Source organism: Anolis carolinensis, chromosome 1, assembly GCF_035594765.1.
Source record: "Anolis carolinensis isolate JA03-04 chromosome 1, rAnoCar3.1.pri, whole genome shotgun sequence".
Classification (NCBI taxonomy): Eukaryota; Metazoa; Chordata; class Lepidosauria; order Squamata; family Dactyloidae; genus Anolis; species Anolis carolinensis.
In genome coordinates, this window is record NC_085841.1 from 161,004,646 (window position 1) to 161,029,799 (window position 25,154).

Here is a 25,154-nt window from a genome sequence, read left to right on the forward strand (position 1 = left end):
AAAAGTCTCAATTTAGTTATCTTGCCTTCTAAGGAGAAACTCAGGTTTGATTTGCTCTAGAACCTATTTAAAGGAATGGCTGAAAAGTCATGCCACCTTAAAAAAACCGAACCATTCCTGCTAGTGGGTACATGCTGGCATTATCGCACCTCTCCATTTATACACTATTGCTGATTTGCCAGCTCTCCACAGAAATGGAGAGGTGGTCCTGTGGTCATACTTCCACATATTCTAGTAACTTTGTATTCTCACACTTCTCATGCTCCATAATTTTAAAAATATTTTAAGAAATTTCTAAGTTCCAGAAACAATTTTAAAAAGCAACACATCATGGTAATTTTTTTTTTAAAAAAAGAACATATTGGAAATAGCTGGAGGAGGGAGTAAATGTGAGAGGAAGAGAATCCCACCCCCAATCTCATTTCCATGCTGGCACAGAAAGAGGAAATCCCCATTACACAAGGTGGGTGATGGGAATACTATAGGATTGGCAACTATTGATGTGTTTTTTCCCCATCATTAGTAAGGGATGGGTAAATCATGGGATGGAGGCAGACTGACAGCAGGATGCACATGACATTATGTGATAGAGTGATGGTTCTACTTCAATGCTGGCTTGCCTCCCTTGTGCAATAAAGTTTTATGCCCTCTGGTTTCATTCTTTTGGGAGTTGGTCTGCAGCATTTGTGTATTTCCTCTAGATTTAGATTTGCTTTTTTAAAAGTTTTTTTTAAAATCAGGGCATGGTTTGCTGAGGTAGCCTTGTGGTTTGAAAAGCAAATGTCCCCCCACTGTTTTTTTTAAAATCTTTCATAAGAGTTATAGGACATTGCAAAAGTGACATTTCACCAATGCATTGCTGACACATAGCATATAATATTTTGACAAAATTTAAACAGGAAGGAAGGAATTTTTTTTGTTCCAATATGCCTCATAATTAATAAACAATACCTCAGACAGGCATTGTGGGCAAAACTCTTGAAGTTCCTCCTTATACTGTCATAGGCTGGATATACACTGCCATATAATTCAGTTCAAAGCAAATAATCTGGATTCAGAAACTGGATTATATGGCAGTGTAGATGGAGCCACAGATACGAAGCACAATGTGGCAGCATCTGATATCGCAAGCCTGTTTGACTCCCCCTGCTGCATGCTTTGGAAATCTTCCTTGTTTCTGGAACAAAGGCAGAGGATGATTCATCCTCCTAGAATTTCAGCTGTGGCTTGCTTCTGTATGTTTCACAATACTGGGTGGCTTTTTAAAGATATGATTGCATACAGTAGAAGCACCTCCCAGAAATTTTCTCTCTAGACTTGAGAGGAAATAAACAAGGTTAAAAGGAGAAAAGGACATAAAAATAACCTCCTTGGGGAACAATGGCAATTTACATCCACCAGCTCTTCCTCATGGCTGCTGATTTAACGCTGGCCTCCGCCGTCTCCTGTGCTCTGTATGGACTAGCCTGTGTATCTGTTGCCAGTCTTGTGGGTTTGCTGTTCTTCCTGCTTTCTGTTGGTGCTATAAAGTGTGTGAAGAGGACAATTGCCCGAAAAGTCAATACCATCCAGACCTTGGTTTCTAAAAGCACCCTAGGAAGTTTGCTTTTGAGGAAACGAGACCAAACGGGGCTCGGAGAATTGGCAGTGGCCCATGCCCCTGAGAAAGGCAGGGATTTTGAACTGGAAAAGGAGTGTTCTTCAAACATGGAAGTGGCACAACTGCAAGAGACGAAGGAGAAATGTCAGAAGGCAAGGCACACCCTGACTGAAAGACCGCTCTCTCTGAAAGGTACTTTCTCAAGGGGATGGAGCTGTTTCTGTGGCTGGTGGGCCTCCTTTTCCTGCCCTGAGCTTAGAAAAGTGACTCCCAGTCTAACATTGTCACTATAAACACAGACTAGGTCTTGGTGTTTGTTTTGTTTTGTTGCTTATTAGAAGTTGCATTTTACTGAGATAAGGCGGAGAGGTGTGCATGTTGTTGTTTCATCTTTCTCATGCCACAATAACTTAGCTGGCTTTGGGCACTATGGATTGGGTAGGAGCACATCATTTGCTCATCCTGCTCAGATAGTAAATATTGCAAATATTGGTCCATCTGCCACATGGAAAAGAGAGAGGGTTCCTGAATCCCAGTCCAGATTTTAATCATTAGCTTTTCAAATTATGACCTGGGCTCCTGGCGCTGGATAAGATAGCATAGAATGTTTTGAATGATTTCTAATATTGTTGAATAAAATTAGATTGGCATCTCTTTAAAACTGGGTCAGGATATGCTAAGATCAAAAGCATCCAGGGCTCTTATTACTATCTACTGGCTTTGAAACAAATGTTCAATGATTTTTAAATGAAATGAAATGAGAATCCCACAGTGGTGCACAGCATGCTTGCTTCATACAGCAGCTTAGCTTATCAAGCAGAAATTAGTTTTTTTAAAAAAAAAAATGCACATAACACCAAAAAATTTCCAGGCAATATGAAAAGATGGAACTGCATATTCACAGTGTGATACATTCTCTAGCAGGTCATCATATTCAAAACATGAATGTACATCAAACACATTTTCACAAGATTTTGCACTATGCTTGTGTAAAAGGTTGGGAGCAATAGGTGTGAAACATCTCTCAGGGCTTGTCTACACTAGCAAAAAAAAAATGTCAGATTCACCCCGAATTGACTGTGGGCTGTTCTCCCACTGCACAGCAGCTTCTAGTGAGCATTGCAGCATTGTTTTAAACTGACTTTGGTCTGCCTTGGACAAACTTCAGAGATACCTCAGAGTTTGCTGGAAATGCTGAATATTCCCATGACTTTGGGGCACTTTGAACAGTGGGGTTGGTTCCAATTTGACCCAATCTGTTGTTCTGACTGGACACCAGTGCTCATGAGCACAGGTAAAGAGGATAGCTTGTTTCCATGCCACGGCCAACATCCTTCCCCGCTGTCTATAGAGCTCTGCTTGAGCTCCTAGTCTTATGGGCATCTCAGTTGATGTAAGGACAGGTTGCTCACATGACCAGCAAGAAAGAGGGAACCTCCATGGCTACCTAGCTGTGACAGTGCCAGCAACACAAAAAAGGTAAAATACAGGTTGCTCTGGTCTTGGATCATTTAGACCAGTGGTTCTCAACCTGGGGTCCCCAGATATTTTGGTCTTCAGCTTCCAGAAATCCTAACAGCTGGTAAACTGGCTGGGATTTCTGGGAGTTGTAGGTCAAAAACATCTGAGGATCCCAGGTTGAGAACCACTGATTTAGACAATGTTCCGCAGTTCAGTACAAATGTGCTTATACAGGATTGCTATGGGGAAGATTTACACTGGGCTAAACTGCTCGAAACAGATGAGCCCCTAGTCTCAATTATGTTACATTCCCCAACTCTGAGCAGTGCATTCTTCTGGTCCTTGTTTTTTTCCCATTAGGTTATTAGATTTTGGAGGGAGGTGTTCAGTGCAAGCTTGTGCATAGTTGGAATCTAGGGACCTTCTGCATTCATAGCAAGTTCTATGGTCTTTAGGTAAAAGGAAAAGGTTTTCCCCTGACGTTAAGTCCAGTCGTATCCGACTCTGGGGGTTGGTGCTCATCTCCATTTCTAAGCCGAAGAGCCGGCATTGTCCATAGACACCTCCAAGGTCATGTGGCTGGCATGACTGCATGGAGCGCCGATATGGTTTTTACCATATCCTTTATATTCAACATTAGGGGTTTGTACTAAAATTGTTTTAGAAGAGCAATGTATTTAGATGATAGTCATTTGTCTTCATGGAAGCATAACAATGTTTTTCAGAGACCTCTAGGCAGTATTATATACACTCCCTTCAGTTCAAACCAGTTTTGCAGGTTTTTTTGCAACACTTCAAAATCTTGCCACCTCAGTAATCTAACTTGCATATCAATCGTTTGTTGTTGTGTGCCTTTAAGTCACTCCCCACTATTGGCACCATTTAAGTAAGTTATCAAAGGGTTTTCTTGGCAAGATTTGTTCTGAGGAAGTTTGCCTTTGCTTTCCTCCATGGCTGAGAGAATATGACTTGCCCAAGGTCTCCCAGTAAGTTTCCATGATCATATAGGTGCAACATAGCCTAAAGACATCTGATGCCATCTGTGCTTGGAATCTAAACAGGGCCAGGCTAGGTTAATACTTGAATGGGTGATTGCCAAATAGAACCAGATTTTGTAGGCTGCATTTCAGAAGAACGCAATAGCAAACCACCTCTGACAATTCTTTGTCTAAGAAAACACTATGAAATTTATATGTGCATAGACTTTTAAATCACCTGTCAATTCATATTGACAAGTGATTGAAAAGAGTATGCATACACACACACACACACAAATGGTGCAATTCACTTGGAATCAATTTGTTCTATAAAATTGTCCTTGAGATTTTTCCTCAGCAAGTCTGCATCAAATAAGCCATGGGTGATGCCTGAATTCTCAAACATTCTTTAAATATATATTTTTAAGTGACATCCAGTATATTTTGAAACCTAATAGATGATCACTTGACATAGTCTAGTAGATAACATGAAATTGCACTGGCATAGTTAAATAGTAAAGTCATTGCTTTTTTTGCATGAGAATAAAAGGGAGGAGGGGCATATCAGTATATTCATTTGTATTAAAGATGGCAGAGCCCCCAATAGTGCAATGGGTTAAACCGCTGAGCTGCTGAACTTGCTGACTGAAAGATTGGTAGTTCAAATCCAGGGAGTAGTGTGAGCTCCAGCTGTTAGCATCAGCTTCTGCCAACCTAGCAGTTTGAAAACATGAAAATGTGAATACATGAATAGGTACCACTCCAGCAGAAAGGTAACAGTGCTCCATGCAGTCATGTCAGCCACATGATCTTGGAGGTGTCTATGGACAACGCCGGCTCTTTGGCTTAGAAATGGAGATGAGCATCAACCCCCAGAGTCGGACATGACTGGACTTAATGTCAGGGGAAAACCTTTATCTTTACCCTAAAGATGGCATGTAACATAAAAAGATCTTTAAATTTAAAAACTAGCAGTTTTGTATCTTATTCCGAAACCACTGCCTACAACCTCTGCAGTTTTCCACTGCTTAATATGTTCATGGGTTTATCAGTGTTAGTTCAAAGCTAGTGACATAGTGTGAAGGGGGACTCTGCTGTGCCCCCCAAGAAAGGGAACACCTGGCCTTCCAGATGATGCTGAAATGAAGGTCCCATCATGCCTCCTTATTGGCTATGCTGTGTAGGGCAAATAGAAACAGTGAAACACCACCTGATGGGCCATATAGGTTGGCTCTAAAGCAAGGGCCATATTCCCTGTGGAGTATTTCCTCTTGAAGGTCTCTTGGAGCTCTCCCTTCTCTCTGGACATTATCCCATGCAGTCCTTCCCCCTTCCCATTTCTAAACCCTTGCAAAACAGAAAGGAAACAGAAGCCATCAAATGACACAGGAGGACCTTCTCCATCATGCTTTTTTCTTCTCTTGTTCCACCCAGGGAAGAAGCTGGTAAGGGATTGTTTGCAGGGTAATCTTATGGCTGAGCATTGTCAATTCTTGCTCTTTTGAAATGGTGATTATTATGCCAACATCTGACAAAATTAACCTTTGATGCTTTCAGGGCAGTGTTAGTGCAAATTAGGCATATGTGACCTTCTGCTGAGACCAATGGCACTCTTGAGGATCACCTCCACTGGCCTTGTTGTCAGTCACCCCTACATCCATTTCATTTTTTTTCCTTCTGGAGGGCTCTTTTCTGCTCAAGCTTTTCAGCCTGCTCTTTCCACAAGCAGTAAAATTTATTTTCTATGCATTGACCCAAATACATAGAAAATCAAAGCTTAATTCAGGAGGAAAGGAAAGCATTCTCCTTGATATTCTCTGATAATTTGGTTGACATTTTCAGAGGGAAACCAGAGCTTGCTTACAAAACACCAAATAAATATCTCTGGCATGAAGTAATGAAACCCAAAAGCCTGAAATCAACCCCTGGCATTATTTTTAAAGAAAAACTATAATTTTGATAATTCTTTGTTAATAATTTCATTTTAATTTTTTTTTTACAAAAGCTAGTTTTTTTCATTGCCATTCCAATACCTTAACCTCCTCATTTCCCCACACTCATGAAAATAAGGTTCAGCACCTCCCACAAACTCAGCACAAACAGTACTTTGTACTGCTTGACTCATGTAATGTATGCCCCTTCTACACAAGTGAATAAAATTCAGATTAACTGCTTTGAAGTGGATTATATGGCAGAGTAGACTTGGGGTCCTTCCAGACAGGCTCTGATCCCAGGCCCTGATCCCAGGTTTTCTGTTTATTCCAGATTATCTGGCAGTACGGACTCATACAATCCAGTTTAAAGCAGAAAACCTGGGATCAGATTTGGGAGATAGAGCCTGTCTGGAAGGGTCCTTAGGCCCCTTCCACACAGGTGTATAAAATCCACATTGAACTGAATTATATGGCAGTGTGGACTCAGACAATCCAGTTCAAAGCAGATAATGTGGATTATCTGACTTGATGATGGTAAGGTTGGATTCTTGATATGACCATTCATAAATGACTTTCACCCCTCGTATATTTGATCCACTTTCCATACATTCTGCAGAATTAGACTCCTCGCCATCCTCAGACATTTTTACTGTATTTTTAAACTACAAAAAGTTTCCATTCCATGTCTAGGAGGTGTCAAGACAGTTTCACCATTAAAGATACCCTTTCACATTTTGGTTCAAGTTACCAAGCCTTGGGTTCCTGTATCTTTAATGATTCTGTAAGAGATGGAATTGTTAATTGCTTGCATGACAATCAACACTTGCTGAAATGCCTTCTTTGGCAGAACCATTAATGGTATGGAAACTCTTTCTGGTCTGACAGCATTAACCAGATTGCCTCCTCTTCTCAAAACCCAACTCTGGCTTCCAATCAAATATCAGCTGAGTGTAGCATTTCAGTGGTTCCCTTCCAACATGTGCAATCTTCTCCTTATCTGAAATCTGGAAGAAGACTTGTTGCTCCTTTTATGCTTTCATCACTCCAACAGAAGCTGGGAAGGATCTCAGGCCTAAGAACAGAGATGTAATTATTTTGTCTCCTTTAACATTAAAACGTGTACCATGCAAGAGAGAAAATGTGGGCTTTTAATTGCCACCTGGTGCTCCAGCCTAGCATTTAATTATAAATCTCTTCCCCAGAAACTGATTTTAATTGCAGTGCTTGGTGGAAGAAAATATGTAGTGGTGTATAAGCAAGTATACACATTTCTTGTGCAGATTTGAGTACTTTGCTGCCCAAGATAAAAAAAGCATAATCTACACTCATACCAACATCAAGATTAACAGCACCCTAACCCAGCCAGGACGTTTTAGCATGTGAAGCAGAAAAATCCTAGAAGTACTCCCCTCCCTCCATCCTTGATAGTAACACTGGAATAATAACCATTTATATCACTAAACATTTTCTACTTTTTGTAACGTCAAAAATCTGCCTGTGGTAGTGGCCTCCTTCTGCTTCGTGGCAGGGCCAGTCCGGCTACCATTTTAACCACTTTTAAGATATAGTGGATACTGTATAATCTACATCTGCTAAATCAAGATAGTCCCACACTCTGGCTTTTGAGGCCAATGCCTAAGACCTTGGGGTGACCCCTTTTAATGTCACTGAGGTGGTCCCTGGTGGCATTACAAGGCAGCTATGATGGTGTCACTAAACATAATCCTTTAAGCATCAATCACAAATTCATAGAACACTGCTTCTTAAATTGTGGATCCTAACTCCAAATGAGGTCCCCATATGTTGTCGAAGGCTTTCATGGCCGGGATCCTCAGAGGTTGTGAAGTACCTCAATATAAAATAATGACATAGATCTGTAACCCATGTGTACACACAAATTGCTTCTTTTTTGCAGGCTTCCAGTGCTTCAGAGTTATAGCTATCAGTGGTGGGAGAAAAATGAAAGCATCCCCACCATAAGAGAGCTGGACAGGGGGAGTGTGACCCTGTTGGTTCTCTTGGACATCTCAGCGGCTTTCGATACCATCGATCATGGTATCCTTCTGGGACGACTCTCTGGGATGGGTCTCGGGGGCACGGTTTTGTCGTGGCTCCGATCCTTCCTGGAAGGTCGATCCCAGATGGTGAAACTGGGAGACGCCTGCTCGGACTCCTGGCCTTTGAGCTGTGGGGTCCCGCAAGGCTATATTCTGTCTCCCATGATCTTTAACATCTACATGAAACTGCTGGGAGAGGTCATCCGGAGTTTTGGAGTTGGGTGTCACCTCTATGCAGATGACGCACAACTCTACTACTCCTTTCCACCTAATTCCAAAGAGGCCTCTCGGGTGCTGGATGAGTGCCTGGCCGCTGTGTCTATCTGGATGAGGAGGAACAAGCTGAAGATCAATCCCGACAAGACAGAGGTCCTCCTGGTCGATCGTAAACCTGACCGGGGTATAGGGTGGCAACCTGTGCTGGACGGGGTTACACTCCCCCTGAAGCCACAGGTCCGCAGTCTGGGAGTCCTCTTGGATTCATCGCTTACGCTCGAGGCTCAGGCGTCGGCGGTGTCTGGGAGGGCCTTCGCACAATTGAGACTCGTGCGCCAACTGCGACCATACCTCGCGAAGGCTGATCTGGCCGGGGTGGTCCATGCCTTGGTCACATCCAGACTGGACTACTGTAATGCGCTCTACGTGGGGCTGCCCTTGAAAATGGCTCGGAAGTTCCAACTGGTCCAACGAGTGGCAGACAGGATGTTAACTGGGGCCCCTTACAGAGAGAGGTCAACCCTCCTGTTCAAGGAGCTCCACTGGCTGCCATTTACTTTCTGAGCCCAATTTAAGGTGCAGGTGCTTACCTACAAAGCCCTGAACGGTTTGGGACCATCCTACCTCCGTGACCGCATCTCCGTCTAAGAACCCACGTGTTCACTTCGGTCATCTGGAGAGGCCCTGCTCGTGATCCCGCCTGCGTCGCAAGCGCGGTTGGTGGGGACATGAGACAGGGCCTTCTCTGTGGTGGCCCCCCGACTCTTGGGGAACACCCTCCCCAAGGATCTCAGACAGGCCCCTACATTGGCAGTCTTCAGAAAGAACTTGAAGACCTGGCTGTTCCAATGTGCCTTCCCAGATTAATAGGAAATCTCCAACACCAAGTCCCATAAGCACTTTATTAGAACTAAGATCGTATATCGCACTCTGCACTTGCCCTATAAGCCTTATATATCACCTGTCACATCAGCACTTTTAATCTTGTACCCATTACTCTGGCCCGGCCCAGTTTTATTGTGTTTTAGCGTATTGTTTATTGCTTGTTGTTTATATTGTTTTAATTGTTTTTAATTTGTCTTTTGTTTTGTATTGTTATATTGTGTGTTGAGGCCTTGGCCTTTGTAAGCCGCATCGAGTCCTTTGGGAGATGCTAGCGGGGTACAAATAAAGTTTAATAATAATAATAATAATAATAATAATAATAATAATAATTCTGCTCCCTCAATATTTTTTCTTTCAATCCTCAGGTATTTAGCACAGTTGCAATCAAGATACTGAAAATTGTTCACACTTTGCTGTATTTGATTTCTTTTGCAGCATTGTTTGCTCCTTTTATTTGGATGCCTTAACTGTATTTGAAAATGCTCAACTGAAATTTTGAGTTATGAGTTACTGCAGTGCTACAAATGTGGAGGCTGAAGGCAAAATTCATGGAAAGGGGGAGAATTATTACTGGAGCTTAAAGCCAGCATTTTGCCCCTACATAGCTATCTTTTTGCCTCCTGCTGTTCTTTGTCATAACAGTTTCCTGTTGAAATTCTGTGAGAAATCATGAAATGCGCTAGAATCAGTATCAATATCAAGTATATTTCTGTTAGCTTAATACCAATAGTTAATATCCAGATCATATTAATTAGCCAATTTAAAGGTCTTTTAGGTTGATTGTAAGTATATCTTAATTTAATAAGTATGCATGCAGGGAATTTTATTTTGAAAAATCGATGAAGATTGTGAACAGGTTCAGTAATGCTGAATCAAAATTGATTATTATTTAATTTCAGGTAGTGGTAATCTAGTTTAGGTATTAGTTAATTTTTGTATATGCTTAATGTTAAAAGATTTTAAAAGGTAAAACAAAATAGAAGTTGTTAATCACTCTGAAAAGTGGTGCCCGGCATTTGATATGCCAGGAAGAAATGGTTTTTCTTAAAGTATGATTTGTTGATTTTTTATATAGTGTATTTCTGGTACATGTTGTCACTCATTACCGTTTTTATCCAATATATCAAAGCAAGATGCAGGGGTCTTGACCAATCTCTCTTCTAGGTGCTGATTAGATCTTTGAGTGCATCTGCACCATAGAATTAACGCAGTTTGATCCATGGCTCAATGCTATGGCATCATGGGAATTGGAGTTGCAACATTAGGTGCAATTAATTGTATTGGTGGGTGGGGGGAGGGGAAGGGCTTTGAAATGAGTTATGTAATGAATTACTCTAACACATTCTAAGACTTTTTAGAACCAGAAATGCCATATACAAATAGAAGAATGTCCAAATACCTGAATGGAAAAATATGTGTTTTTGTAGGAGAGCCCTGTTGAATTTTTCTAGTTTCCACATCCCACTGCTGACCTATGCGCTGCATTCTACAAACACTGAAACACTACTAACTGGGAGCTTCCATGGTAGTGAGCTAGTAAAACCATTTGTAAGTTTATTTAAACTTCAAAAAGGTCTGTCAACAGTGCTAAAACCTATCCCAAGTAAGTTGGAAACTTGGACAATTTCTTTAAAATTCAGACTAAAACCCAGAGGTGAATCACCATCCCACTTAACTAGAAACCACGAGCTGCCAATTTGAAGAAATAAGCTGGCCATTGTATTAGTAGAGGAGCTGCCCTTGTGAGGAGCAATCCGAGTAAGGTTTCTATTGTGCCTATTTGATTCCAGAGAGTCTATCATCTTGGATTAAACATTTCCCTAAAGACTTCATCAGACGGAGCTGGAAAAACAGGGAATCTGGGGGTAAATCTTCTTTGTGAATGGAATCATCTTCTTTGCATGGCAAGCTCTCTTTAAAGATGACAGAGAATTTACTTACCTCCATCACACGGGATCACCTCCTCCCAGCTCAACCATCCACTTAGGGGAAACTGAAGGCATTGTTCTTAAGACAGAATCATTTCTTTCCATGGGTTCCTTTGCTTTTCCTCCCAATCCCCATACTCTCAAAGAGACAGGAGGCATTATCCTTAAGACAGATACAATTTCTCTCCATGCACTCCTCTGCTTGTTCCTCTCAATCCCCTTACTCTCAAGGAGACAAGCAGCATTGTTCTTAAATATACACCATTTATCTCCATGGGCTCCTTTGCTTTTCCCTCCCAAAATTTTAATGTGAAGTTGCTAAGATGTCAGTAACAGAATTAAATTAAATTAAATTAAAAACATTAAATTGCATGGACTAAATTGTATTATTCATCTGCCCTAAATTATTGGATCCATTATCTGGTTATGTAAGATATTCTTTAGTAAAAATTAAATAAATAACTATTGATGTTAAACTTGCTTTGCAAGATGATTTGTGAATAGCTCAGTATAATTTATTTAGCAGAGAAGTTTACTTTAAACCTTGTGAAAGCTTCTGAACAGCTTTTTGTGTGCTAGGCTCTTAAGTGAACACTTAGGGCTGCAATCACATGAGAACACACCTGGAAGTAAGCCCTAACAAACACAGTGGGACTTCGTATTGAATTCATACATACCGATAGTCTGGCAGTAAGTCACTATGAGGGTTTTTTCCACAACAACCTTGGGCCATAGATGGATTACATTAAACAGAAGCATAGTGAATAATCACCTGAACAACAAACAAAATGAATAATAAAAAAACAAGCATTGCTAATCCTGTTCAATTGAGGTGTCTCTTCCATAGGTAAACATGAGTGCTCGTAGATACAGATAAGAATGAAATTCACTTTCCTGTAAAAGATGAAATGACTTATTTTCTTTTCGTATCATTGTTGTTTCTTGTGGGGTTCACATGAGTATTCCTTCATGTATGGAGATAAGGAAAATACAGTACTTAGAACTGATGCTTGCCTTCAAGCCATTTCCACCTTATGCCAACTCTAAGGTGAACCTATCAGAGGGTTTCTGATACTGAGGCTGTGTGACTTGCACAAGATCACCCAATAAGTTTCCACAGCTGAGCAGGGATTTGTTTCCTGGACTTCAATCATAGTCCAAGACTGACATCAGCAAAGGCACCTGAGTGGCCAGGGAGACGCGGGACTCACAGCAACAAACTAGTTTCAGTTCAGCTGGGCTATGAAGACTTTACTCCATCACCATTGTGGAGTGAACATGGAATGTGTAGCTGCCTCTGACACCAGTACAGAGTATTGCTACTCAAACCTGACCCCAGATTTTGGACTGGGCTTCACCACTGAATCATAAGTCTAACATCTTGTTGAAGGACATCTTCACCAAGAGCTCTTGCACATTCTGAAACACGTTTTAATGCTAAAGTGGAATATGTCTGGCATTTTCTGTTTGAATAGCTTGTATTTGAACTAACACCTAAGCCAAAATCCTGTAGTGGGAGATATATCTCTAGTATTTATCTATGATACTTCTCCTGGTGAAACTTAAGAACTGAAACTTACCCAATACTTTTTTGTTTACATTTTGTAAATCTCGGAAGCCTCCCAAAGTCGGTTTCATTTTCAGCACAAGAAAGCAAAGCAAAGCCAAAAGGCTCCCTTTCCTTTTTAAATTAATGGCCTCTCACCATTAGGAGAGGGAAGCAGCAGGAAGAAAGCAGAGTTCACTGGGAAAGAAAGCACAGAATTCTGGGAAATGTACTTTGGGAAGGAAGAAGCTCTATGCCAGAGAATTCAAAAGGCCTTGACCGAAAATTGTTGAATCTGCAAAAAGGAGGACTGACTGATACTTCTAGTAAGTAAATCTCTGTACTGGACTGGGAAGATCCATAAATGGAAGTTCTATTGGTTAATATAAGAGAGATTCAATGAGATGCCTGTTGTGGCTTTCTTTTTTTTAAAAAAAGTTTTTATCAAAACTTTTAAAAACTCCCTAAAATCAGTAGATGGATGAATATTTCTAAAAGTTGGGGGGAACGATCACCTATTATCTTGTGTCATTGTACAGAAATTTCAAGGAGATAGTTCTTGTAGTTTTATTTTTTAAAATATTATTTATAATTTTTTTGAAAATTACCCAAAACTCTGTGGAGAAGTGAAACGTTCTGAAACTTGATGGGATAGCAGTGGTAAATGTGTTTTACTATTGTAGCAAGTTTCACCCCAATAGCTGTAAAAATTGGGAAGAATGTTTCCCCACTTGCACAATTGCTATAACGAAAAAGTAATGAAATTTCATTATTTTGTTATAGTAACAAAATTTTCGCTAACTATACTTTAGAAACACTTCAGAAATGAAATGCCAGCACCCCCTAATTATATCGCACATGCCTACTGGCTACCTTGTAAGTGTGGTTTCCATGCTGTAAAACTAGAGGTGGCATTTTGATGGTTGCACAGTCAATACAGAATTTAGATCTCTGTCAACTAGAGTCTATCTTGAGTTTGTGTGTCAAAATACATTTGAGTATTTTCATGTTTGAAGGATGCAAAGAAAACTTGCACAGAATTCCAAAACTGGTGGATAAAAGCATAGACTTTTTGTGGAATATATGTGGGATAAATTCAGTTTCAAACTAATACTTGAAGCATGTGTTCAAAAACAAAAGGAGCTATTATTGATATAAATTAAATGCCCCCTAATTAATAACATTGTCAAATTGATAGGAGTCTCTGATGGGATGAAGAAACCTTCAGTCATCATAACGAAAGAGGAGACCAAGACACCAAATGAATATGAAAGAAAATATATTTCTCATAAACAGAAGAATGGCTTCCGGTCTTTGAGTAGGTAAAAGTGAAATGCTAATATTTAGTCATTCATATGACAACATGTGGTGAAATATGAAGGCCTCTTTTGAATATAGCACTTGTAAAGCTATATTTAGAAATAAATAGAGTTTGAGTCCAAGGTCCCCCAAGCAGCAACCACCTGGATAGCTTAAAATTTAGAGTTTTTTTTTTTACTTTCTTGTTTTCCAAAGTAACTCAAATAGTAATGTTTACATATATTTTATTTTTAAATGAATATTTTTCATTCATCACCATGAGATAACACTTGAGCCTCCTGTACCTTTTAGTCAAACCCACTCAAACCCAGTAACTAAAAATTAAAGTACAATTGAAGTGAAGTTTTCACATTAAGTTAAAATCATAGTGTTAATTATTGCAAAATACATCATAAAAAGTAACTAACTACCTGTAACTGATTATTATTTCCAAGCTGTGGTATTACTTTTCTTAGTCCAGAATGCAGCAGGTCTGCACCAATGGCACCACAAGTGACAGACTTTCCCCTGATCACTGTTAAATTAGTCCAGAAGCTAAAGCATGAAAGGAATCATAAACAGTTTGAGGTCAAGAAGCCATAAATTAGAACAAAGTCCAAGCATAGAAACCAGTGAGCAGACCAAGGATCATAAATCCAAGATGTACAATAGGAGGGTCTGGTGGTCAGGAGATGAACTGAAATTTGCTTTCTTTCATTTCAGTAGCCAGGCAGGGAGGCACTTGCTTGCTTTTAATGACAATTAGCTCAGCCCATGTCCACATGCATGATAGAAGATAGTATTTAGCAACTATCTGAGTTGCCAGTAATTATCATGGATTACTGGGAGCAAGACTTTGGAACAGTCACTATTTTTTTTTAAAACACACATATATTTTACAGCGGTCTTCATTGCCCTTCTCTGGACTCCAGTTGAAATAATGTGCCCATGTCTGAAGAAGAGAATTTATCAGTTTCTTGATGTACTGCAGAAATCAGAAGATTGACAGGTGAGAAGGTTCTGACATATATCTAATACTAATACTAATTTACTAGTCCTTTTCTACATCAAAAGAGTAATGGTGATAGAAGGAGCACAGAAGGGGATATAAAGCTGCCTATATATGTAAATGTCACAACAATTCCCATCCCACCTTAAAATACCCAGTTTTAGCCATTGCTATGTTTTGGTAGTGTGGTGGAGTACCATGGGCAATCCATGGAAAAACTCTTGAGTTGTTCAATGGGATCTGTGGGACTCAGTGTATAGAAAAGGAGGGAAGTCTGGGTCTGATGAGGTCCTAAGAATGTGCTCAAGAACAATTGGTGTAAATTAGAGTTAAATTATTGAAATACACTAAATTTTATAAACATTACAAATGTTTTTGAACAAGTAAGGGATTACAAATTAACAAATTAATAAAATATTAACCAGCAGTTGATAAATAAAAAACAAAAGGGGGCCAGAAATAGGGTTGTAGGTTCAATACTATCTGAAACCTTGAGATTTCGGTACTAAAACAAGGGACATAAAAGATATTCCCTTGTAGGAAGCAAGACTTTGTAATGTCATTTAACATGAAGCATTAAGAATCAACAATAGCAGCACAGAAAACACAATTGAAATAAGAAACACTGATCAAGAAAAGAGGAAGATACTGTATCTCATCACAAAATAGTCACCACTGCATAATAGTTGCACCCCACTTTTGGGGATGGCAAAATGGGACTTTTGCCTTTCCCCACATAATAGTTGCACATTTAGTTCATTTGCCTTGGTGATTTAACTAAGGCTGTGACTACCCTTTTGGTGCTGTGGGGCTTGATTCAGCTCCCAGTTGAGTCAATCCCCACAGAACCTGGGAAAGAGGCAGGTGTGTGTGTGAATTCACTCCTCTCCCCGCCTGCCTTTTTTCCCTTTTGGTAAAGAGGCAGCCATGTGGGTGAGTAAAGTGTCACCCACCTGCACGGGTGCTTCCTTTGAAGCGCAGCCATGCGGGTTGGTGAACTATCCACCCATATGGCTGCGCCCTCACGGGAAATTTTATGCAGTGAAAGAAGCCCCTCAAATGGGGGTCTGTTTTCACTGTGTAGTAGTCACCATCAGATAGTAGTCACACACTCCTCCCTCCCCCAAATTGGGGCCGGGGGGGGGGGGAGAGGAGTGCGGCTATTAAGCAATGAAGTATAAATACATTTTTGTCCAATGAGTTCATACCTCTTGTCCTGCAAACAGGGAAAAAGAGTATAATCCCTGAAATCTGGCTAACCTAGCTACAAATAGATTTTGGTTCATATGAATATGGGAGAAAGATTTACTGGTTTCCATTTTATAAATTACAGGTTTAGGCCTCTGCCAGAATGTTAAGATGGTAAGATGATCCCCTGATTGCACAGAGAGCCTGCAATGTAGTTTTCCACTCTGGTTGATATGAAGAGATGTCAAAATGTTCGCTGCAGGAATAAGTGATCTAAGATGAAAGGAAGATGAAAGGAAGTCATGAAGGAAAAGCCTGCTGAAAGGTAACTAGAGATTAATCTTTCAGCACCCATGGAAATTTGGATGAACTAAAGAATGATTTTTCTGCTCTCACACCAAAATGTAGAATTTCTCAATGACCTTTTCTTCAAGTGAAGATGCAGATTAATTCACCAGAGCATCCATTCCCTAAGAAGGAAGGCCTTCTCAGAAGTAATTCCTTTCTGCCTTTACAGGCAGACAACACCTGAGGATATGCAGGATCTAAGTAATGCTAATGATTGTGGAAACTTCCTTTCACGTGATTTTCCCATGGGATCCATGATGACATGGCTACAAACAGAAGAAAACTGAAAAACACAGCTCAGGTCCTAAGGACAAGTTCCCATTAGGCTTTTGCCTATGGACATTCGATGTTCAGAACTGAACACTTTAAGAAGTCATCTGATCAGGGTTTTGTAAAAATCTGGAATATACAATTGTTTCCTTGTGGTACTTATGCTAACAAATGTCCCACTGTTTTCTTACATATTTGCAATATCCTATGGATAAAAGGAATAAAACAGTTTCAGGTACAAAATTTGGTAGTGTTCAGGAGCAAATAGCTTTGATAATTTTCTATTAAATCAATAGAATGGAATTACTAGGGATTCTGAACACTTTGTACACTGTTACGTCTTGCATGGCTTTTTAAAAATTCACATACAAACACAGCTTTCCTTTTCTCTTCCTACAAGTAGTCTAACTTCCATTGGGAAGTTTCTCTCTTGCATAATTCTATATAGCCATTTAAATCAGGTCATGATGTGGATTAAAGTGATTTGGTTCCCTGCAGAGCACCTAAACAGGTACACCAGGAACCAGTTGAATGCTGGGATAGTGGTCATAAAGATCAGCTGATTGTGAATCTACGTGAAAGGAGGAATATCTTTTCTTACTTTGTCCCACAGGATGAACTGATGGGCAACAGCAAGTTTGATTGGGATCAATGCTAGAGAAAGACAGGGCACAACAACAAAGGGAAAATGCAAGTTCCCACGGAAATGCTGTTGTTTACTTGGGTAGAGGTTTGTTTACTTTCTGGGAGAGCTGTTTCTGGTTTCTTCCCCCAAAAACTTCAGCACGAGCCCTGTTCTAATGAGAGCTCCACATTGTGGTCTGAGGTTTCAACTTTGCACACTGATAGACTGAAGCTTATTTTGTGCTTTTTATGGAATTTCTGGTGAGTTTTTAAAATACACTGTTTCTTGCTGGATGTGTTCTGTAGCACACACTGGGGTGTATATCTTGTAGACACCTAACCTTCTAGATGGTTTCACTCTGTGTGGAGCCACCCATAGGCTTAATAAACACTTGCAAAATAATTTGTTCTTACCTCAGCCGCAGTGCTGTTGAAACATATAGTGTTCCACAAAGTGAAAGCAATTCTTTTAGGCTTTAATGCAATGAAGGTGCCCCAAATAAGGACTGGGATAGAATGGATGTATGTGAGTGGTTGGAGGCAGGACAGATTGGTAGGTAGTTATCTAGATCTGAAAAGCATTGTGTAGCATTTTTTTTAAAAAAAATGTCCAGTGAATATTCAAGTAACCTAAGGCTTGCAGGACTTCTGAAATGGTTGGTGTATGCATTAATGGGTGAGAAGTAGGCAGTTTCTCATGGGATTGGTTCCCAAGGATTTACCTCACTTACTCACTAACTCAGACAGGAGGGGGGAAGCTGATTGGATGAGGCGAATGAAGGGAAGAGAGTGGGAGATGCATACTACTCAAATCAGTCATTCATTCACTCACTCAGACAAGACAGGTGAAGGAGATTGGAACAGAGGGAAAGGAGGGAGTAGAGCACCACCCACTATTCTCATTATGCCAATTGGTCAATGTGTTGCTCACTCATTCATTTCGGTGAGACGGGAGATAAGGATTGATTGTAAAGAAAGAGTTAAAGGATGGCAGAATGGTGGGTGGTGCATATTCCTGTGATGGGTCAGTCACTCATTCCTTTGTTGTCAAAAACCAGTCCCCAAATTGATGAACCCCATAGTCTGCTGCTCCATAGGGATTAATTACGGGGCCTGCATGGACTTCAATCCTAGTTTTTGAGTTATTATCATTAAGCCCCCTGGAATGGTGCACACACGATACCCTACACACCGCAGAGGATGATGACATTTTAGTTAGCATAATCCTTTAACAATGCCCCAGAAAGACACAGGGGATACACAATGGGCTTATGCAAGAGTCTCTGGGTTGTTTCCTGTTTTTTGGAGATATGAACTGATTTATTCCTGAGAAGGCTTCCTCATCCCTTTCCACCAAATCAGACCCCTCCCTGAGATGACCCACACACTGAGCATTCTTTTGTTTACTGGACTGGTACTCATTGCATTAACTGGAGCTGAGATATCAAAACCCATTGCAGCCCATTATCACTTGCTCTACCACATTTCTTTTCAATCTCACCCCTCTCCTAGGTGTGTCAATAAAAGGACTCAATCTTCAAAATAATTAATTTACAGTTTATTAAAGTTTCCCACCACAGTTGGAACCAACCAGCGACAATGCCGGACAGAACCCCAGACCAACCAGGGAGCGGATTCTAGTCAACCCTTTTGTGAAACAATCAGAAACCAGTGTGGTAGTCTTGAATAACTGTCAAAATACAATAAATAAATCTGTATGTTCGCAATTACAGTATGTCAATTCTTTGGAGCTATGTCTCTGCTGACCTCCATTTTGGCCACTGAGAATAAAGTCTCTGATTTTGTGTTTAACCCATGTGTGTCTCATCTGTCCTTCTGGAAGCTTGACATGCCAGGCTCTGAACCCACAGTTCCTGCAGAAACTGGAACGACATAACATCTTCATACACTTGGATTGGAGATGGTAAGGGATTTGAACTGGAGAAGGGGAGGGGCAGCTGGTATATATACCCACAATTAGTCACTCACTCAGACAGGGATGGGGGAAATGAGAAAAGTGCTTCCAAACCCCTTCCTCCTGCCCTGCACACCACCTACTTCTACATCTCAGGTGTCTGTATGCATATGAGAAAAGGGTGCCTTCTTTTTAGTTTAGACAATCACTTAACCACACAAGCAGGAGAGAGAGATGGGGGTGAGACAGGGCAGACATTCAGTGCAAATGCAGGAGGGTAGTGAGACTGACAAGAAGACATGAATATGCCAGAAATGTCCCTTTGTACTGAGTTAACTTCAGGGAGTGAGACTGTGTGGTTTTCAAGACAAATTTTACTTTGGATAAAAACAGATCTTATCTGGGCAGGATACTATGTACTGGAGCTAGGATATGGCCCAGATGTGGATTCAGCTATAGGTAGAAGGCAGCCATTCAGTAATTACTTTGTACTCGTCACCATACTTCAGCAGAATCTACTTCACAGACACTTGTTAAGCTGTAGTAGAAAAGGTGTAACATCCACCATATTCCTCTTGCAAAAAAAAACATGCATGCATGTCCTGCAGTTGTTGAGGGAAAGTAGTTTACTTCCTCTGTTTAGAAAGCTAAAAGACAAAATGTCAGTATAGTTTATTTAATGGACATGGGCTGGGGAAGTGCTAATTACAGCTTTTCAATTAGATATATTATGCATGCAAACTGGAAAGTTCAAGTGCTACAATATTGTTCATGCTGAGAGTAATAAACAATCTTGTAGCAGTCACTCTCTGAGAGAAAATAAATAAAGTTATTGAAACATTTTAGTGCTGCATACATTCGCTAAGTGAGATAATGTATTGTCATTACTCTTGCTGTATGTCCTGTAACTAAAATAACGGCAATGGCACAAATTGGACATTTTACTTCTCTCTCTCTCTCTCTCTCTCTCTCTCTCTCTCTCTCACACACACACACACACACACACAAACATACTTTACTTTCTGGTTTTGAGCATTCAAGGCCATGTGATACAAAATCACATTGGTTTTGCAGCTGAAGAGGCAAGTCCTTCACTTTAAACGGAATATCAGAAGTTTTTACTTTTTATTCATGTCTGAAATAACTTTAGAACTGGAGTCATTGTGGTTAGTGAGGACTAAAAATCCTAAAAATACAAGATTTTTTTCTGATCTTTGAAATTAAACAGGCTCAGTTCTGGTTAGTACTAGGACCAAGAAACAGCAAGTGCTGTGGCCTATTATTTCAGAGGTAGGAACCAGCAAAACTATCTCTAAGCATTCCTTGCCTAAGAAAACCGTATGAAATGTATAGTGTTGCCGTAAGTCTATATGTGACTAGAAAGCAGGCACACATATATACACAGTTGTGGTGGTCTGTTAATGTTCCCCATGGATCAGTTCATTCCATTTGCTTATCTGAAGCCAAACATATGTAAGTCTGTATGTCATATGGGCTCTAGGATTCTTATTGTAGTCCACAGAAGCACCATTTCTTTCTTACAAATATTTTGGCTCTCAAATGTGGCCATGGAGTGGGGTCATATGACCCTTGAGTCATGTTTTTGATGCCTCCCTTCCTGGCTTTCAGTTTCCTGTTAAACCAGACTGAGGCTTAGTAAATGGTTAGTTTAATCCTCCTATGAATGTTTGGGGCTGGGCCAGGGCTTGAGACCCAGCCAAGCTTTTAAAATATGTTATATATTTATAGGAATTATTATTACTATTTTTGATAACAGGTAGTGGTATTAATATTTTCATATAGAAAAATGAAATAAGTTGCAAGGTTTTCTGATAATCCACATCCTCCAATGGTTCTTTACAAATCTGTTCTCTTGTTACAAAAGTAACAATCTTGTTTACTGGGAAAATAAAATACATGTATCATGCTCAGATCATTTGTATATACCTTTCTTTAACCATCAACAATACAGCTGGCATCACTGTTGTGTATTTATAAAGAAAAATCAAACAAAGCAGAAAACATACCATGGTTCATTTGTTCCCTCTTTCCTCCTCTTTGTAATTATTAAAGTTTTTCATGAACATTTCCCCTGCTCCATTTTTTTAAGCCCCATTTTGGTCACAACGTTTTTGCAATTACAAATTGAGATAATTGTCATTGAGTCTAAACTGCATCATGGGAAATCTCTCCTGGATAATGGATTTTTTTTTAATCATAGCTGAGTTCCAGTTCTATGACTGTCTGTGCTTGGCCAGTATTGCTTGAATTTACTTCCATATGGATGTTGCTCCTATAACTGAGGCCCCATCTACACTGACCATGTAATGTAATTTCAAACTGGTATTGAAAAAAGTGATTTCACTGTGCAGATTATTCCATAGGAAATTCTGGAACCATTTTGAGGCCCAGATGAAGATTACTAGTCCTGTGTGATCAATGAAAAAATGTTTTAATACTCATTACTAAATTAGTGGGGCATGGAGAATCATTTCTAAAGTGTTTCTAAAACATTGTAAGAGGTCTGTATTATAACAATATAAGGAATTCTTCATTACTTTTCATTAAGTAATTGTGCAAGGGGGGCGGTCCAACCCCCTTTATTCTGCCAGTGTGATGACCCATGGGCCTTGTAGTCCTGCTCAGGACATTGTAATTCCTGATGAAGATGAAAACTTGGGTTTTTTACCTTCCCAGTCTGAACTGGATTCCTCTCAGCCAGATCTTTCCCAGGCAGATCTGGGAACCTTGCACCTGCAAGAAAGTTGTCTCCCAGAAGTATGTCAAACAAGCCCAGAGCCTACTTCTCCCGTATTCTTGCGCCGGGAGTTTTGTAAACAACAGAGAAGTTTGGATTCAGCTTCGCGCAGGAGTGCGAGGATTGCAGCTAAGAATGTGGCCAATTAAGACTGCTTCTCGTGAGAATCTTTGGGGAGTCTCACATCTGGTCTCAGAGTTAGCTTTCGGTTCTGATTCCCAGAGAACTGCTTCGGCGGGAAAGCTAGACTCTATTTAGGTGTTTTACCCGCGTAGTAACTTCGCGGAGTCAATTCGTCAGCCTACGGAGCGAGTTGTGTCTGGACAGCGCGCTCCGGTTCAAGCCTCGCTCCTGCTCAAGCCTTGCCTTGCTATCCAGCCTTCGCCTTGCTTCCCAGCCTTTGTTTATCTACGGACTTTGCCTTGTTTCCCAGGATCAATCCTTGCCTTGTTCCACGGATTTATCAAGTTATTCCACGGACCTTGTTCTTGTTCTTAGTTACCTTGTTCCACGTTCAAGCCTTGTTTCAAGTATCAAGTTATTTCCTAGCCTCGCTCAAGTTTCATGGACTAAAGGACCTTGTCATCTCCCCTCACTTTGCTTGGCAAAGTGAGTGTTTCGGTTATTGGATTACAACTTTGGACCTTAATATTTCTTATTGGACATTGCTTTTTTGGACTAATTCTGACCTTTCCTGAAAGGTCTAATTCTGGACTATTTTCTACACTTGTTTTTATTAACTTTATATATTCCTACAATAAAGATATTAGATAGATTCTGGCCTCTGTGTATGGTTATTGGTGCTCTGCAGCCTGGGTCGTGACAGCTTGACTCCGCCACCCTAAGCACCAATTAACCTCGGCCAGAATGTCTACCGGAGTCGTACCTGGGCCGAGCGGCCAGCCGATTACCTACACCATCGACAAGGAAGAGGTGGACCGAATCCGTGATAAGCTCAATGCACAGGATGGAGAAATAAGGGGTTTGAAGGAACGCGGAGTTCGTCTTCCGGCCATGGCGTTGCCAACCAAGTTTACTGGAGAAGCTTCTAAGGTTCATGTCTTCCGTCGCCAATGTCAAGCTTATCTGGAGGCCCGTGCTGCCGAGTTTCCCCAAGAAGACATCAAAGTGGCATGGGTTTACAGTCTTCTAGACGGGCCAGCGGCCAGCTGGGCGACGGCACTGTTCGACCAAGCCTCTCCACACCTAAGATCAGCGCAACACTTCTTGGACCACCTCAAGGAGACTTGGGGAATCGAGGACAATTTGGAGGCAGCCGGTCACAAACTCCGTCGCCTTTTCCAAGGAGACAGACCTATGTCTCAGTATATAGCCGAGTTCCGAGTGCTGGCCCACAACACCGGCTGGAACGATGTAGCCCTCAGGGGACAATTCCGGGAGGGTCTCAACATTGAAATGCTGGAAGAAATCTCCAAGGTGGATCCTCCCCAGACCCTCGAGGCACTCATTGATCAATGTTTACGGGCTGAAGTCATGATTGCCAACAGGAAACAGTGGGTTCGAGGCCAGGGCAGTAGAGCCGGGGCAAAACCCCCCGCTCCCGCCAACGTTCAGCCACATCCGGTGTGGAGACCCCCACCGCCAACCCCATACCCCAGAGGAGGCGAGGAGGTGCCGATGCAGTTGGGCAATGTGCGTCCCAGACTAGATGCCGCCGAGAAGGCCCGTCGTCAACGCTTAAACCTCTGCTGGTACTGCGGGAACGGGGGCCACTTCGCCAGAGAGTGCCCAGCCAAAGGGAAGCCTGCCGCCCGTCTTGCGGCGGCGTCCTCCACGGAGACGAAGGCGTCTGAGCCGACTGGCACACAGCCGGCGGGGGAAGCCAACGACCGGGTGTAGAGAGGCTCGCCAACCCGGTCAAAAAATCCATCCAAGAGCCGCCAACCGGGGTCCTGTTCCTTCTCGTGGTCACATTATGGTCAGCAAAAAGGGGACCCGTCATGATCCACGCCATGATAGACTCTGGAGCTACCAACAATTTCATCGATAGAGAGTATGCCGACTCTCTGGGATTACAATATCATGATTTCAAGAATGCCCGTGTGGTGCAAGCCATAGACGGCCGTCCCCTCAAGACGGGCCCCGTAAGTCAGTGGTCGGAACCCACCAGGATGTGGATAAGGGAACATATGGAAGAGATTTCCTTCTTTGTTACCGAGGTCCCCCATTTCCCTGTGATTTTGGGAATTCCATGGCTGACTCTCCACGACCCTAACATCTCCTGGTCCAACAGAGAACTGCAGTTTGCTTCACCGTACTGCCAAAACCATTGCCTCGTAGCCAAGGTATGCCATGCCACAGACACCGAGCCCATCATCACCTTGCCAAAGAAGTACTCCGAGTATTGGGATGTATTCAATGAGAAAGAAGCCGAAAAATTACCCCCACATAGACCTTATGACTGTGCCATTGACTTGGTGGAGGGGGCCCCGATCCCGCGAGGGCATCTCTACTCCCTGACTGAACCAGAGCAAGAAGCTCTCAGGGAATTCCTAGAGACAAACCTTCGCAAGGGATTCATCAGACCCTCTCAATCCCCAGCCGCCTCCCCAGTGATGTTTGTGAAGAAGAAGTCAGGGGAACTACGCTTGGTGGTGGACTACAGAGCATTGAACAATATCACCAAGCGGAACAGCTATCCCCTGCCCTTAATCTCGGATCTACTGGATCGGCTTCGAGGAGCCAAGGTTTACACCAAGCTGGATCTTCGGGGGGCTTACAACTTAGTTCGCATCAGGGAAGGGGACGAGTGGAAGACCGCCTTCCAGACCAAATTCGGATTATTTGAGTCCCGAGTTATGAATTTCGGTTTATGCGGAGCCCCCGCAACGTTCCAGCATTTTGTCAATGACATTTTTCAGGACTATCTAGACAGGTTCTTGATAATCTACCTGGACGATTTTTTGGTGTTTTCCAGATCACAATCAGAACATGAGAACCACGTCAAAATGGTGTTACAACGATTGCGGGATCATGGACTTTATGCCAAGCTGGAAAAATGCGCTTTTGATCTACAAGAGGTAGATTTCCTTGGTTACCGCATCTCGCCTCTAGGGCTTTCCATGGATCCAGCCAAAGTTTCAGCAGTATTGGAATGGCGGGCGCCAACTAACAAGAA

General features: G+C 41.5%; 1 protein-coding gene and 1 long non-coding RNA gene across 5 annotated transcripts; both read left to right on the forward strand.

Annotated features, from left to right (window-relative positions):
- Positions 1-1,024: 1,024 nt before the first annotated feature.
- On the forward strand, positions 1,025-16,383 carry LOC103279680 (uncharacterized). 4 transcript variants are annotated; one of them, XR_001730698.2, is made up of 4 exons: positions 1,025-1,792; positions 13,803-13,926; positions 14,806-14,912; positions 16,246-16,383. XR_001730698.2 is itself a non-coding variant. In XM_008116061.3 (4 exons), exons 1-3 carry the CDS (start codon positions 1,381-1,383, stop codon positions 14,907-14,909), a joined length of 636 nt encoding a protein of 211 aa, XP_008114268.2. In that variant the 5' UTR covers positions 1,027-1,380; the 3' UTR covers positions 14,910-14,912; positions 16,246-16,383. The 4 variants fall into 4 exon arrangements, 1 of the variants encoding a protein (XP_008114268.2); XM_008116061.3 differs by having other exon boundaries at positions 1,027-1,792; positions 13,803-13,922; XR_009999746.1 differs by lacking the exon at positions 1,025-1,792 and adding an exon at positions 5,465-12,930.
- A 3-nt stretch (positions 16,384-16,386) lies between these two features.
- On the forward strand, positions 16,387-19,154 carry LOC134292511 (uncharacterized). The gene is made up of 2 exons (XR_009999753.1): positions 16,387-16,425; positions 18,855-19,154. It is a non-coding gene; the product is annotated as an uncharacterized LOC134292511 (long non-coding RNA).
- The last annotated feature ends 6,000 nt before the right edge of the window (positions 19,155-25,154 follow it).